The sequence below is a fragment of the Coenobita brevimanus genome, chromosome 47 (genome assembly GCF_032717465.1).
Source record: "Coenobita brevimanus isolate Jiangsu-jjx chromosome 47, ASM3271746v2, whole genome shotgun sequence".
Taxonomy (NCBI): domain Eukaryota; kingdom Metazoa; phylum Arthropoda; class Malacostraca; order Decapoda; family Coenobitidae; genus Coenobita; species Coenobita brevimanus.
In genome coordinates this window covers 10,656,738-10,673,559 of record NC_137000.1, presented here as the reverse complement: position 1 = coordinate 10,673,559, position 16,822 = coordinate 10,656,738, and the positions used below count along the sequence as shown (strand labels likewise).

The 16,822-nt window shown below is 41.4% G+C and overlaps 1 protein-coding gene across 1 annotated transcript; it reads right to left on the bottom strand.

Moving 5' to 3' along the window:
- Positions 1-8,649: 8,649 nt before the first annotated feature.
- RpL27 (ribosomal protein L27) lies at positions 8,650-14,368 on the bottom strand. Its single transcript, XM_080271680.1, has 4 exons — positions 14,334-14,368; positions 12,588-12,810; positions 11,047-11,192; positions 8,650-8,719 (listed from the first exon to the last, which is right to left on the bottom strand). Exons 2-4 carry the CDS (start codon positions 12,804-12,806, stop codon positions 8,671-8,673), a joined length of 414 nt encoding a protein of 137 aa, XP_080127806.1. The 5' UTR covers positions 12,807-12,810; positions 14,334-14,368; the 3' UTR covers positions 8,650-8,670.
- Positions 14,369-16,822: the final 2,454 nt, after the last annotated feature.

Below are 16,822 nucleotides of genomic sequence, written 5' to 3'. Positions count from 1 at the left end.
CTAACTTAGGATTTTTTTTTTTAATTTCCCATAACAACTAGTATCTGAAGTGATCTCAGTATCGTAACTGATAAGGGTCTTAACTTTATCATTATCCATTGAATCAGTAGCAGTGCTGTAACAGTGTGAACAGCAAACTTCACTAAGCATACCCTACTGGAGTGCATACTGTTTTCATAGTGTTTGGAGTTAAAAGTACTTTTCCATAAATGAAATTCAGAGGCTAATTTTTATTTCACATTGACTGAACTTGAACTATACTGGACTAGCCTAACACTCTTATGTGAGATTTCTCAAAACTAAAGGGAGATGTAAGATTTCTCAAAACTAAAGGGATTGGATTGGATAATTGGAACAAAAAGGAAAAGGAAAATCCAGCACCAAGCCACTTATTGACTCTATGGCATTTAAAAGGGGTTGGGTGGGTATTAAAGTGAATATATAACGCAGACAGGAAGCTATCTAAATATGTTTGCAGATGATGCAAAAATTCAAAAGAAAATTACTAACATAGATTCTTGCAAAGAGCTCCTTCATGAATGGAGCAATAAATGGCAAATGGAATTTAATGTGGATAAGTGTCATGTAATAAAATTTGGTAAAAGTGAGAAAAGACCAGATTGGTATTATAAATTAGGAAGATCAACCCTACACATATCAGAAAAGGAGAAGGACCTAGGAGTAATTATCAGTCACAGACTATCTCCTGATGATCACATCAGTGAGAAGGTACGAAACATGTATACATTGCTTGCTAATATGAGAATAGCATTCACATACTGTATATAAATGAAGATATGTTGAGGAAGATATTCATCAGACCAACTCTGGAGTATGCATCACAGTAGTCTGGAATCCTCATTTCAAAAAACACAGATAAGATTGAAAAAATACAATGGGCCACTACAAGATGGGTATCAAGCTTAAGGGATTTAAGTTACTGAGAAAGACTGGAAAGATTGAATTTACCAACGCTGCAGGAGAGGAGGAGACATGATTATGCTATATAAATGCATATCAGGGGAACAGAAAATAGACATAAATGAATATATATCATATGTGTGAAGCATCAGCAAGGGGACATTGCAAAATACAGCATAAAAAGAGAGGTGATAAAGATGTAAGGAAATTCAGTTTCCCTAATAGGACAATTGATCAGTGGAATGCACAACCGAATGAGGTAGTGTGTGCCAAAACTATTTATAATTTCAAGGATATGTATGATAAAAACGGTTTAATACACGGGACAGTACGAGCTTGACTCATTCCTGTAAAGATTCAAAGCTAAGGCAATCCTCACGCCTAACAGATTAGATAACTCGTCCCCAGATGATTAATTATAACTATTTTTATCCAACCTAACTCATTCATACCTTAGAAATTCGAATTTTTACTGCTTTCCGCCTAACCTAATTTAATTTAAGGGCGGAAACTACCCGAGAAAGCTTTGAGACGAATGATATGAGACGCCGGAATGACCATTTGCCGTTTGTAAACAAAGGGCGAGAGGCTCCGATCATGTTACCCCTACAGAGATCAGAGGACAAATGGCATATTTGTGGCGGCCTCTGGCAACCACCGCGCATGCGCCGTAGGGGGCGGACAGGGGGACAGATCATAACGCTACACCGGCAGCAGACAAAGGCAATACCATAGCTCCACATTCTTTCCACAGCACTTCTTTGTGACTAGCATCATGTTCCAATGTTAATCTGTTGTAACCACACAGCATTTAGGACGAAGCTATGGCAATTTTAGGGCAAGCTAGAGTGACAAGCGTATAGGTTTAATCGAGACTAAGCGCCCCGTGTGTGTATGGCCTTAACTCGATCCTTTAATACTTGAGTTTAATACAGGCTGGGATTTTGAGGGGGACGTGAGGAGGACACACCATCCAAGTTTTTGGCCTACCAATGATTACCATATTTTAACAATATATAATAAAGTCATTTGCCGAAACATGGGCAATAAATATCTTATATTAATGTTATTGCGGAATAACGTCAATGAAAAGAGGTATTTTGTAATAAATTTTACGGAACTTCGCAATGAGACAAGATGAACTTGTGGTAACTCCGCTACGAATCGCACCCCTCCTTTTCCAAAGTGCTGGATCCGACCTGAAATAAAATGTTTGATATGATCGTCTGAAGGCACCAAGAACTGAACTGAAAATCGTCCTACGTGCGAACGGGATGGCAATACGGCTTCACACAACGATTATCTTGACGCGACTAATGCCACGTGAGAGCTTCCCGTCTCCACCTTGTCTGGCTCACCGCTCAATAAGACTAACTCCCAAGCAAGCCCACTACCGCTGCCAAACCAACATGCGCAAGGAATTCATTGTTAACTTATCCTACCCAGCGTCATGCACCAAACTTCGTGTCGTGCATAATGTAACTTACAGAAGTTGTTTTTGCTGACTGTTGAGTAACTCCAGTCTGTCTGGTCCAGCAGACCCATCTACTACAGGCAAACAACCGCCCCGGTAGGGCCGTCCAATACAGTGAACCGATGTTCCCCTGCAGTGGACAGCACCTCACCACAAAGAAGCGCGTTGAAGAGCGTGGACGGTTGGTTCCTGGATGGACACTGCTTTTGCATCTCTCCATCCAATTAAAAGGGGCACCATAGTAGGTTCCACATCATCCCGTATTTGGTTATATGGTTAACACCCAGCGTTGTAAATGGATCCCTGGATTACAGGAAATCACTTGGTGTAAAGCCGCCTGAAGTGGGAAGACATTCTTCCGTATGCACGGCCAGTTTCTTGTCTAGAAACACGAAACTTTGGCTACCCTGTCCTCCCCCCCCCCCAAGGGTATGTAGGAAACGGAATCAAAAGGTAAATGTGGGGAAGAGTAAAGTTATGGTCGGCGAGAAAAATGATGTCATTGAATATACAGTGAGGTTGGATGATGAAATGGAGAATGTAAGTGCATTTAATACTTGGGTAGTGCGATGAGTAAAGATGGGAGTTCGGAGGATTAAGTGCTTGACAGGGTACAACAAGGAAGAAAGGTGGCCGGTTCTTTGGAAGCAGGGATAAGAAATAGGGAAGTGAGCATGGAAGTAAAGAAGGCGCTCCATGATAGTATTGTGATATCAACTCTGACATATGAAAATGAAGCTTGGACCATGTTGGAAGGACACAGGTCAAGAGTGAGAGCAGTGGCAATGAGTTATTTGAGAGGAGCATGTGGAGCTACATGGAGAGACAGACTGACAAATGAAGAAACGAAGGAGCGTTGTCATGCGGACGTGGATGTGACAGAAAGCGTTAGGTGGAGAGGATGGAGAACGAGAGATTAACAAGGAGAGTGTATGTGAGTGAAGTAGAGAGGGGGGGGGAGGCCGAGGATGAGATGGAAGGATGGAGTGGAGAGTCACAGTACAGTATATGAGCTGGGGGGGGGGGCAGTGAAAGGGTTAAAATGGCAAAGCTATAATCTTGGCCTCCATGATAACTTGTACCTTCACAATCCTTCTCAAATACCCTGTACCCTTTTTCACCACCCTATTCATATTCAATTCCATCTACACACACATTTATCATACTCTGTTCATGTTCTCTCTTTAAATGCTAAGTTATAGCACTTAATTAAAACTGCAATACAGTTCTAGCCGTGGAAGTGCAGTATAAATTACAGTACAGTATTGTACGCTGTGCGGTAATATCAGACTCCTTAATCCCATACCTACTTCTTATCCTGTCAGACCTAAGCCACTAACATATAGGTTCCTGAATAATCACATGTTCACTAAAATGCGTGACTTAAAGAACAGTGCCCCCGAAATATACCATAGTGCCCCCGACAACGAGGCAAGCAAAATACAGCCCAGTATGCCCGAGAATGTACCGACACCCACACACGGACCCCACGGGATAGCCGCCACCAGTCAGAACCACTCCCGGCAACAGCGACATATGTCAGCCCGGGCCGTGCGCCCCTATGTCACGCTGCCACCACGCCGTCGCCGCCGTAGGAGAAAGACACTACCTTCACGGAGTGGGATTGTTGAACCAGCCAGGGGTGGAGTTGTCACAGGCACTCCAGATGGGGCCCCTCTTCGTGAAACGGCCTATTGTCGCTCCGAAAGTTCTCCGATAGAGACGGCCTATTGTCGCTCCGAAAGTGTTCCGGTAGAGACGGCCTATTGTCGCTCCGAAAGTGTTCCGGTAGAGACGGCCTATTGTCGCTCCGAAAGTGTTCCGGTAGAGACGGCCTATTGTCGCTCCGAAAGTGTTCCGGTAGAGACGGCCTATTGTCGTTCCGAAAGTGTTCCGGTAGAGACGGCCTATTGTCGCTCTGAAAGTGTTCCGGTAGAGACGGCCTATTGTCGCTCCGAAAGTGTTCCGGTAGAGACGGCCTATTGTCGCTCCGACAGTGCTCTGGTAGAGACGGCCTATTGTCGCTCCGACAGTGCTCCGGTAGAGACGGCCTATTGTCGCTCCGACAGTGCTCTGGTAGAGACGGCCTATTGTCGCTCCCTTCCTCGTGAGACGACCTATTGTCGCTCCGAAAGTGTCCTGGTAGAGATGGCCTATTGTCGCTCCGAGGGTACACAGAAAGAGGTAAGGAGAGAGACGTCACTACGGCAGGAGACTAGAACGGCCTCCCATCCCAGAGTGACCCAGACAGGCCTCACAGCCTCCCCTGGCCTCTGCTCCCTACGTCTGACTCTAGAGCAGACGCACCTGACGGGCCCCAGTGGAAGTCGATGCCGCAGCCCTCCTCTGTCGGCGCCCCTAGACGCTGGAGACCGCAGTCCGCAATCTCTCTCGACTCTCCCCAGGACACCCTGGCGCGATCTCCCTACGCCCCCACGACGCCGTAAGGCTCTCACTACAGGCCGAGACTTACAACAGAGGTTCCTGGAGCTATTCGGCCCAAGTCCCGAGGGCCACACTCCTGAGCCCAGCTCGGAAGCCACGGGTAGCCCAGGACGCGAGAGGATGCCCTTACGAATTGTCCCGTGCCCTCTTGGCACGCCTCACATTGGCGGTGCCCCTAGCCCGGCAGGATCGCCGACGCCATGTTCCCGCCTATCCCCATGATGAATACGTGTGATGCTGCAGTACGAGTGATTTAGGTTAAGTGTGATTTCCCCTAGTATAGTATTGTGCAGTAACTTAACATAGTGAATATCGGGGCGAGTAAGATCCTAGTGAGAAACTAAAGGACGAGTGTGTGGAACAGGATCTGATGAACTATATGAGTGACGTCCCTTACATACAGTTAATAAGCCTGTGCCGCCTGGAGATACCTCTGTAGTGACATACCCCTAATACTGTGAGCTCTAAAGGAATCTTATGAAGGAGAGTATTAATGGTATTCCCTTCCCCCCCCCCACGCTGCCCATAAATCTTGTATATCACTCTCTCTCATCCCAATATCCCGAGTAAGTGTGAATCAAGAATAAAATCAATTACCAAAGTCCCTTGGCTTGTGGAAAACGTATATGCTTCACTGCTAATATCTGCCTCTCTCCAGTATTACCATAACTTTCCCCTAGCCGTCAGAAGTCACTCTCCGCACCCTCCCCTATCTCCTCCTCGTGAGACTCAACCCCTCTCCCCGCGCCTCCCGCGCGCGCATATATTCACTGCACCCTTGATACACTAGGATTGATTGTGTTGTCATTACTGTCAGAGAAGCAAGTATCCTGCGAGATACCCATATCCTAGATAAGGTTTTATATTGCTATATATTGTGCTGTAATATCTGCTGACTTGTCCTGTGTCTGATTGTGGTAATATACGTGTAAAGGTTGTTGCCTAGAGTTTTTGTGTCCTGCCTTTCTTTATTGCACTAAGCTCCGGTCTCGAAAGAGGACCCCGCTCCACATTAGGTGTAATAGGAACGAGAAGTCGAGCCTAATTTCACCTAGCATTACATTCACTTTCTACCCTATTTAACCTAGGCAACTGACAGACGTTCCTGCATAATCCCACATCAATTTCCCATCCAATCTGACCTAAACAACCCACAAACAGGTTTCCAAATAATCGTATACCAATTTCCTATCTCATCTAATCTAAGCAACCCACAAATAGCTTTCTGAATAATCCCAACTCTATTTTTCTGCACATCTAACTTAAGCCATCCATAGACACATTCCTGAATGATTACATATTTAGTCCTTTCTCTCAAACACACGAACATCGCACCCACACGTCGATGCAGACTAAATTCATGCAGTCCTCCTCCTACCTCTGTACTAAAGATTCCAAGTCCTCTGTTGTAACTGTGATTTGCTTTGGCACAAAGGTCCAGGTGAGTGCAAGACCTTCCTTGGACAACTTTACTTCTTTCTTCACCTCATTCTAACCACACCATCTTCAGAAAAAGAAAACATGAAAAATGGAGAACATTAACACGCCCGTTAAAATGGGCCACTTTCAACCCCCCCAGTATCCTTGGTCCACCTCACAGGCATAGCCAGTGCGGAGACTGGGCATAACCATTTTCACTATACAGTACTCTATTTCATATCCTAGCAATGTACACATATTACTCACCAGTTCCATCTCCACTGCTCATTCTTAACCAGTAAAGCCCATGCCATACTAGATCACACCCAAAGATTAGGTGGGTCACATATCTTCATGTAGTCTTTTTGTCCCTTCAAAGCACTAGCCACTTCCTCCATACCCCTCAAAGCCACTCTACTCTCCATTTACTTCACACATTATCTTTTCTTCTATCCATCACGGCATCAAGGTACAGTACTTACAATTTCCTACAAATGAAGTACAGTATCTCGCCTCACAATCACATCACCTAGCTGAGTCACTTTTCCGTTCAGCAATTACTTAATAATTCTACAGTAACTTTCAGACCCCGCAGGCACGAAAATGAACCAATTAGTAATGATCCCTTTCACCACCTGCAACAAACACAGCAGATATACTGATCATAATGCCATTCCCCCCCAAAAAAAAAAAAGAAAAAAAAAAAGGTCCCAGAATTTTTAAACATTTTCAGTTCACAATGAACTCTTAAAAAAAAAAAAAAAAAAAAAAAAATTACAGAACAGTACTTAATTTCCTCAACACCATCACATCAAATCATTCCTCTAACCTACTCGCATCAGCCTTGATCACCTAATAGCAGCTCTCCACACTGCACAGTCTCTGGTAGCTTCCCTATTCAGTCCCTTATCCCTGTGGTCATACTTATCTATCTGTTGCCAGACGCCTTAATCCAGTAAGGGGTGACCACAAACAGATCGCCTCCATGTCACCCTGTCCCGTGCCATTTCCCTGTTCACTGTCCCACTCCCAGCTCACACCCCTCTCCCATATTCCTCTCCACCTCATCCTTGGCTTCCCTCCCTCCCCCCCCTCCACCTCACTCACATACTCTCCTCATCAGTCTCTCACTCCCCATCCTCTCCACATGGCCAAACCACCTCAATGTGTTTCTCCTAATGCTTCCTATCACATCCACATCTTACGTCTAAGAAATGGTAAGACAGGGATTGTGGTAAGGGCTAAAATCAGTTCAATAACAACTCATAAGCAGAATGGTAATGGCTAAACTGAAGATAGGTGAAAGTAGGCCCACTGATATTCCAGGATGATGTCATGGCTGTAGAAAATAATATACTACATATGATACAATAAACACAATATATGTACTTCAGAAACTTAAGGCTAAAAATGAATCAACAAAAAAACAGTAATGATGTAGAAAGTTGGGCAAATAAGGCAAGGGTAGCAGCAAATTAATGCATAAATGTTACACATTAAAGACAACAAAAACCTAGATTAAAGTTCATCTATAGCTATTAACACATGTATCCCCAGCACTTTTTGAAGTAGAAATCTGGAAAAAAATAAAGTAAACAATATCCAAACTCAATCTTTCACAAAACTACTAAAAGTACCAAAACACCATGTGCATTGTTGTATGAAACAGAAGAAATATAAACTGCAACACAAGATACACTTGAGAAAGTTTGAATATTATGCTGAACTGAACAGCTGAGGAGAGGTTGCTATTGAGGCAAAAATGTAAAAATGCTGAAGAAAAGCAAATACATGAGAAACAAGGTGTTAAACAGAAATACAGCATAACTGATATCTCCGAAAAGATGGGGAGAAGAAAAGGAGCAAAAAAGTTGATGATAAAAAAAATTAAAGTACTGACAAAATAAAAACCTGAGAAAAGAAAGTTAAGACAAAAGATGCAATGGTGCAAAAAGTTGAGAAATTGAATTGTAGAGGGCAAAAGCAATATTCATCAGAACATGAATGAGAAAGAATGTTTAAAGAAAAAGTTATGAGCCAGACTTAATGTCATATGCACCACGAAAAAGCTGAAAATTAGCGTCATTTATCCTTATGTGAAGCTTATACAGACTAAATGAGAAATACAAGGGAAAGCCTCAATGGGGAAAAGTATTAAAACAAAGTTATTTACAGACAGAAACAAGCTGTGAAAAGAGCACTGAAACAAGGAGAACTTATAAATATGAGTAATAAAACGAGAAAGCGGGTGAGGGGATAGATGCCATCTTGATACGAGATGAGGACTCCTGGATGGGAGAAGACGTCAACAACAGCAGCAGCAAGGGCCAAACCTCTAGATTATTCAATTAAAATTCAGACACACCTAAGGACTAAAGAAAACAAGAAACTAAATTGAATCAGCAGTTTATTTAGAATCGGAGCTTCTGGAAGAGCCAACGGTTCTTGCCTGACTTGTACCTGAAAAAGAAAATGCAACAAATTAGTCCATCTGATAGTTTTATATCAATCTGTGACAACATACAATGAATCTCAACATAAAAAAACATAACACTTCTGTAATATCAATCACTGTACTGTATGCTTGATGATAGAACTTTCTGCAGCACACTTCCTACTGAAGGGTCAAATCACCGCCCCTACCTATTTAGAGATCTTTGTTAATGCATGTTTTCAAAAATAATAATGAGCTCCAATGATTAGGCCAGATGATTATTTTAAAGTTATCTTTTGTAATGTTCAACCAACCCTACAAGAAAACAGTTTCTTAACATCTAACATACAGCAGCATACAAATAAAGAAAGGAAAGTGCCAATTTTACTCAGGGGAACAGGATGACAATATTTCCAATACCTTGCAATAAAAGCACATGGTTACTATGTATGACCCACTATCCTGCATCATCACTGGGGTGAGCAGGATTTGGAAAAATGAAAAACTAAGAACTGACTAAATTATACCACATGCTGTAATTATAAAGCGCATCCCATTAACCTATTACAAACACCCTGACCAATGCACTGACAACCTACAGGTGAAGGTAGTGAACACCAACTTCATGCTAGGATAAAAGAGGTTGAACTGAAACGGATTTTTTTAAATATAAAATGTGGAGAGGATGGAGGGTGAAAGACTGACGAAGAGGGTGTATGTGAGTGAGGTGGAGGGGGGAAGAGGGAGGGGGAGGCCGAGGATGAGATAGAGGGATGGGGTGGAGAGGTATATGAGAGAGGGGTGTGTGAGTTGGGAGCAGGGCAGTGAAATGGCGGGGGACAGGGCGACTTGGAGGTGATCTGTTTGTGGCCACCCCAAACGGGATTGAGGCGTCTGGCAATAGATAGATAGATAGATAGAAAATATACTACAGTACAATGATTTGTGAGAATTTTACATTCAGAATGCTATAAGGGATTAATCCCCCGAGCTAGACCTAGTTAGTTCATATAGCCCTGCTAGGGCAATGAGAGAGTGCTACGTCCCCCAGCAAGGCAGCTACCTGGGTGGGGTGCTAACTCTTGACCTCGCAGTCTTGAGTCATGCATTCTACTACTGAGCCATCCTGCTCCCCCTTCTGAATGTTATATATTTAACTGCAGATACCAGTGCTATAGCTGTTTTCACCTGATGGAACTAGGTTATTCATACTTTTAATACTAGTACTGTACTAAGTCTATCCATCTATCTATCTATTGCCAGACGCCTCAATCCCATTTGGGGTGGCCACAAACAAATCGCCTCCAAGTCACCCTGTCCCCCGCCATTTCACTGCCCTGCTCCCAACTCACACCCCCCTCTCTCATATACCTCTCCACCCCATCCCTCCATCTCATCCTCGGCCTCCCCCTCCCTCTTCCCCCCTCCACCTCACTCACATACACTCTCTTCGTTAGTCTTTCACCCTCCATCCTCTCCACATGGCCAAACCACCTCAGTGTGTTCCTCATAACGCTTCCTATCACATCCACATCAACACCACAACGCTCCTTTACATCCTCATTCGTCAGCCTGTCTCTCCATGTGACTCCACAGGCTCCTCTTAAATAACTCATTTCCACTGCTCTCACTCTTGACTTGTGTCCTTCCAACAATGTCCAAGCTTCACTTCCGTACGTTAGAGTTGGTATCACAATACTGTCATGTAGCAACTTTTTCACTTCCATGCTCACTTCCCTGTTTCTTATCACTTCTTTCAAAGAACCAGCAACCTTTCTTCCCTGCTGTACCCTTTCAAGCACTTCATCCTCCAAACCTCCATCCTTACTCATCACACTACCCAAATACTTAAACGTACTCATATTTTCCAATTCCTCACCATCCAACCTCACTGTACATTCACTAACTTCACCTCTCTCAAAGACCATCACTTTACTCTTCCCTACATTCACCTTTAGGTTCCGTTTCTTACACACTCTCTCAAACTCATCCACCAAGCCTTGCAGCTCCCCTTCGTCTTCACTCAACAACACAGTATCATCTGCAAACAACAGTACAGGGAGTTTCCAAACACTATCCTCTCTCACCAGGGCCACTCCAACATCCACTACCCTACCTTGTACCTCTTTTATTACCCCATCCATGTACAGATTGAACAACCATGGAGACATGACACATCCCTGTTTCAAACCAACTTTCAAAGAGTCACGGCTGCAAAAATTTTTTGTTAGCTACCAATAAGCCTCCTTCGTAAGAAGTCAAATTAACACTCCAATCAAACTACCTTGTATTCAACTGAGTTGAAAGGGTTAAAAGATATAAGACAAGTTAAAAAAAAAACTAGCCATACTACCTTTCTTCCAGCTTGTGCCTCACAATCCTGCGAACCTTCTTTCTGCGGCCAGGATCCTTAATTGTCTCCTTGTTGATTTTCACTTTGTCAAAAACAATGTCAGTAGCGGTGTACCGCGTGGGCATCAGGTGCTTCAGGTTCACAATCTGAAATAAGATTATTTCATGGTTCAACACAGGCATTACCCAGGTTCACAATCTGAAATACAATCACCACAGGGTTCAACGCAGACATTACGCAGTATTAATCCATTCACTTTTAAATGTTAACTGCTGCAGGTTTAAGGTGATTTCATTCAGCACGAGAGGTTTTTAAAACTCAAGGCATTAGAAACTAGCTTCAATCATCCAATCTTACACCTCACAATGTAGTAACTCCTTAAAGACCAGATACAATTATTTTATCCAAGTCATGGCAATGAAAAAAATAAATTAAAAAAATATATATACTGTATAATAATAATCTGTCCTGAAATAAGTGCAGTATTCAAATATTTTAATTACAGAACAAACAATGAATGTAGATGATTGCTACGTGTCAAAACATTAAGTTGCCAATCATCCTCTGCGTCCCAATTACAGTGCAAAAAAACAGCTTATTGATAAGCTCTTGCACAGCAATGATCATATATAACTTAGGAATTATTTACGTCCTCTAAGTTACCACTACAGTTATATCCAAAACACATGGCCTGTGGGCCCAAAAATGGCATTAACTGTCACTGTACAAACATTTACAGCCATGTGTTGCTTAGCATCCATATGTTCAAAACAATAGGATGTTACGTGATCTGGATGTTAAGTGGTCATCGTAACTTATGCACTGTATACTGTATATTGTACTATAGCCACAGGTGTATATGGTATATACTGTACTGTATATTACTTCTAAAGTACAGTACAGAATAAAAAGCCCAAATTCTATTTACCTATCTATATATTGCCAGATGCCATAATCTCGTAAGGGGTGGCCATTTGACTTTGAGTTATTATGACAATAAATACAATATGTAATGTTATGTAAACCCAATCCAAGGATATGCAAGATCACTCAAATGCGGTGGTAAATATGCAACTAGACGCAGCTACCTGTGGCTTGTGTTGATGACACTGTTATACGGTAAATTTTTTACTGAATGGATGGATGGTATATTTTTTTCTGCTTTCAAGAACATAAGAAGAGAGGACAACAACAGTAGGCCAGTTGGCCCAAGCTAGGCAGCTCATAAAAGAGTAACTGAACTACTAGAACGAAATAAGGATAGCAAAAAAGAAAGTACAGAAAAAAAGACAAATATTAATACATGAACTGTATTACAGTGTATCTGTATAGATTATACATGAACTGCGTATCGTATGGCCGGCTGCAAAATGATTTCAACTTTTAATTTCCTTTAATCATAAACTTTAAAATACACTATTGAACAAATTACACATGTTCAGGGAAGAGCAACATGATGTCGAGACTTAGTAGCCTAACCATAAGTCTCCTAATGTGGAAAAAAGACTGAATGATAGTACTGAAGCTAGAAGTGAACTTACCCTGACAAAAGGCTTTATCTTGGACCGCTTAGCAATCTTTCTTTTGCTCATGCTCTTTGTAACTTTGCGGGGGTAGCGTTCAATGCCCGCCACCAGCGCATGCTCGTATGGCCGGTCCTGGGTGCCATCATCGTTGCTCTTAACCACGATGGCTTTCTTGCCGGCCTGCTTGCCGGTGAGAAGAATAACAACACGCCCAGGCTTGTACACCTTCACCATTGTGCTGCAAATGAAAAAATTATATCCAGGAGGATATTCCATTTCAACTTATGAGCATACCTGTTGTGGGTTGGTTGTACTGTGTGCCATGCAGCTCTTTAAATGGCTGCACTATTAGATTATGACAGATGAACACTATGTAAAAAAAAAATATACATATACTGTAATAAATTAGCTAATAAATAAATACATAAATACACTTGCAGCTGAAACTTCAAAGGCTCTCATCAGATGCTATAATACCGTACTGACTGCAAGTTGACCCTTCTTACAAACCTTTCATTTTGTTACCTCATCTCAGCAGTGCTACTTATTCAGCTTCGAAAATGTTTTCAAACTGGAGAGGTTACAACCCTTTCCCCACATATCAAGCTGAATAACATTATCTGAAGGTATCTTGATTAAAGCAATAAAATACATCAATGGATGAAGAGGGTTAATCCTGTGTGACCAATACCCTCCCTACTTCTGATAAGGTACAGTAAGACTTCTAGGGAAAAAGGATTACTAAAGTTTATCTCCAATGATCAGTTTTAGCATACATGTTATGGGAAAAAAGAAGGGGGGCAAATCAGGACAAGAAAAGCAGCAATCCAATCGAATTTCATACTCTGTATTCTACTCCTGCTATCTCCCCACTTTTACTCATCCTACGAGATCTCTCAACTAGAGGGGTTAGATATGAGACATCTCTGGAAGAAGGGTAAGCTAACCAAAAATGGCAAATGGACGTACAGGTTCTGATATGTTCCAACAATTGTAACTTAAATCCATGAAAGCCCTCCTACATTTTCACTACCGTATAATAATACCAAGACTAAGGATACGTACTGCCAGGCTATCGTAGCTTCCATTAACCTTGATTTACATGCACTATTAAATTCTACGACAACAACAATGCATTTCTACAACTTCATAAAGCTGTTACTTTGAGTCAGGTTACCTTTCTGAAAGTTAAAAATACGATATTACATTACCGTCGCGGGTGCTCTACAACCAGTAAATTTTCACCGTGGATGCTGTTAACCAGAAACAAAAAACTAAGCACCAGTAAGTTAACTATCGCTTATCATAAGCTATCAATTTTACGTCAAAACAGTGACGCTAGGCCATTACATCAATGCACTGACAATTTATTTCAAGTCAAAGCAGTTACTTGCGGGCTCGTGCCAGGCCTGCCCATTTTGGTCAACTTTAAACTACACGGAGCAACGAACATGAAATAACATGCCTACGTAAACTTATACACAAATTCAGTAACTATTTTTCATCTAGAAATGTTAATTAAACACAAACGACAGTTCATCATAACATGATCAGGTTTGTTTACAACGGCGCCTAGACATCAAGCCCATGCACAACTGAGTACCTACAATATCTAATTCAATATACAATTTCAACACAATTAATTATGTACACCTGCATTTATACACCTTAAAACACTAATCTCACCACACATGAGTAAGGGATGAACCAGAGCAAAGAAGATGAATAGGAATAACTACAACAGACGCAAACCCCACTCACAGGGTGTTTTGATGAAAGAACGGGAAGGAAGGACGTCTGCGGTATTGCGACTTGCGCGGTGGTTCTAAAAAGTAACTTATAAAAATCAAAATTTGAGCTCAATATAAGATTAGATATATCTGTTAATCTAACGTAATTGTAGTAAGTAAAAATTCATACTAATGGACGAATTTATCTCTTTTTAGTTTAATGTAACCGATAAATGGGTTGGTTTATTTAAAGAATGTAGTTTATTATGTTAATCTACGATATTACACATTTTATTTTTATTATCTCGCTTGCATTTTCTGTATTTTAGTTTTGTAGAGAATTTGTGGAACTCAGCTGTTCGAGTGTGATGTAAACAAAAAGTATGGTAAACTTCGCTCTGAAATAAGGTAGTATAAAAATTTAGAGGACGGCAGTGTGAGATCACAGTATGGAACACAAGAAAATATTTTTACTATAATATACATTCTTACATGTGGCCTAAGTGTAGAGCTACCTTAATATTTAAAAGGCAAAAAAATATTTGTAGGTCATACTGAGCTTGTTTCATCTAGATTATAGTGTAAAGGAAAAAAATTATCAGAAGTTTACATACCAATAAGGGACAGTAAATAGTTCCAGGGATTTCTGTACCTTGTAGGGAAAGGTGTATATTACCGTAGATAACTTATTTCAGACAACATTGAATAACTCAGCTACTCTACATAATTTTTTTTTAGTCATGCTGATAGATGATTTTATTCAACTGAAGGAATCCTCTTCACCTGAATGATAGTGCTGTTGGAGGTGTACATGAATTATATTCGGTATGGAAAAAAAGGTCTTTTTCAATTTCATTGTTTTTACCTTATTGATTTGGAGTTATTGTCCTCCTGGCTTATTTAGAAGTTCTTACTGATTCACAGGAAAGTGTTGGTAGAAGGCAAACTAGGGGGGGACGTGTTTTGGTCTGTGATGCACAGTGCAGTTATCATTGTTCATGGCTAAATACAGCTGAAGGCTAGTGCAGTCTGAATAGGATACGTTATAATCTGTGTAGGTTAGCTTGTGTTCTGAAAATGCCTTTCTGTGGATCAGTAAGGCTTCTTGAGTAACCTGAGAGCATAAAAGTGCATCCTCAGACTGACTTTCTTTGCATAGACTCACTATGGTTAGGACGTACGGCAAGTACAGCTGTGGTGATGCTGCAGGCAGATCACCTCCATGTCACCCTGTCCTCAGCCATCAGGTTTCCCCCTCTCCAACTGGCACCCCCCCCACCCATTCATATACCTCTTCACATCATCCACATCATCCCTATCATCCCCCTTTTCTGTCTCCCTACACATATACATGATTCACTCTCCTAGTCAGTTTCACATTCTCCATTCTCCACAAAGCCAAACCATATCATCAAGGTACCTATTCCAATGTAGTCCAGCCTTCAGAATACAGTACAGTTGCAACTGCAAACTGAGGGAAACTTACACATCAACTGCAGGGCTTGTAATGAAATTTTAATAAGTAGTTATTCTTGGATGTTAAAAACACCAAAGGTGGTTTGGTTGTGTGGAGAGAATAGGGTCTGAGAGACTGACTAAGAGACTATGTGGGACTGAGGCAGAGGAGGAGCAAGGTAGAGGAAAACTGATGATGAAATGGAGGGGTGGGGTGGAGAGATATATGAAAGAAGGTGGTATAAGTCTGAGGATGGTTAGCCAGATGGCAGAGGACAGGTGACATGGATGCATTTTGTCATCCACACCTTCTGGAATAAAGGCACCTGATTATAGAGGGGTAACTAGATAGGTAGATATAATTTGTTATTTCAGTATACTCAGGATTTTATAGCACTAAAGGACATCAGGAAAAAAAAAAAAAAGAAAAGAAAACATGTAAGCCTTACCTTAACATCCAGTCTAGAGATAAAACACACAAAAGGACATGAGTTGGCATAAACAACTGATGAGTCATTCACAACCCATTCACTGGTTTGTAATCCACCCTCCCATCATTCTCTCTCACTCTGCATTAAGGAATGGTGTTGTGGGTGTACTTTTGTACTGCTAACTGATGCTGCTACATTTTTGTGTAAGTACTGTACTGTAGTGCTAATACTGTACAGTATATACTGTATTATGAATGTACATGTAAATGTTTTATGTGCACCTCATATTAGATTCATGACTGTAGAAGAACAAAGTGAAAATATTGTTCTTAACTGTGTTGATTTTCTTATTGTATTATAATACTTTAAGCCCTTCCCTGTAAAACAAATAACTCAAAGTCAAATGGCCACCCCTTATAGGATTATGGCGTCTGGCAATAGATTGATAGATAGAAGACATGGAAGATAATATTGTGACAAAAAATGGTTTAGAGTGGATATTGCCACACCAACCACGTAACAAAACCACAAGAAAAAACACCTTATATTAGTGTATTTCATGCGGGTTTACTCATCAGTGAATAATTAACTGGCAGAGTCAAAACCACAGAAATGAGAGATGACTACACATTAT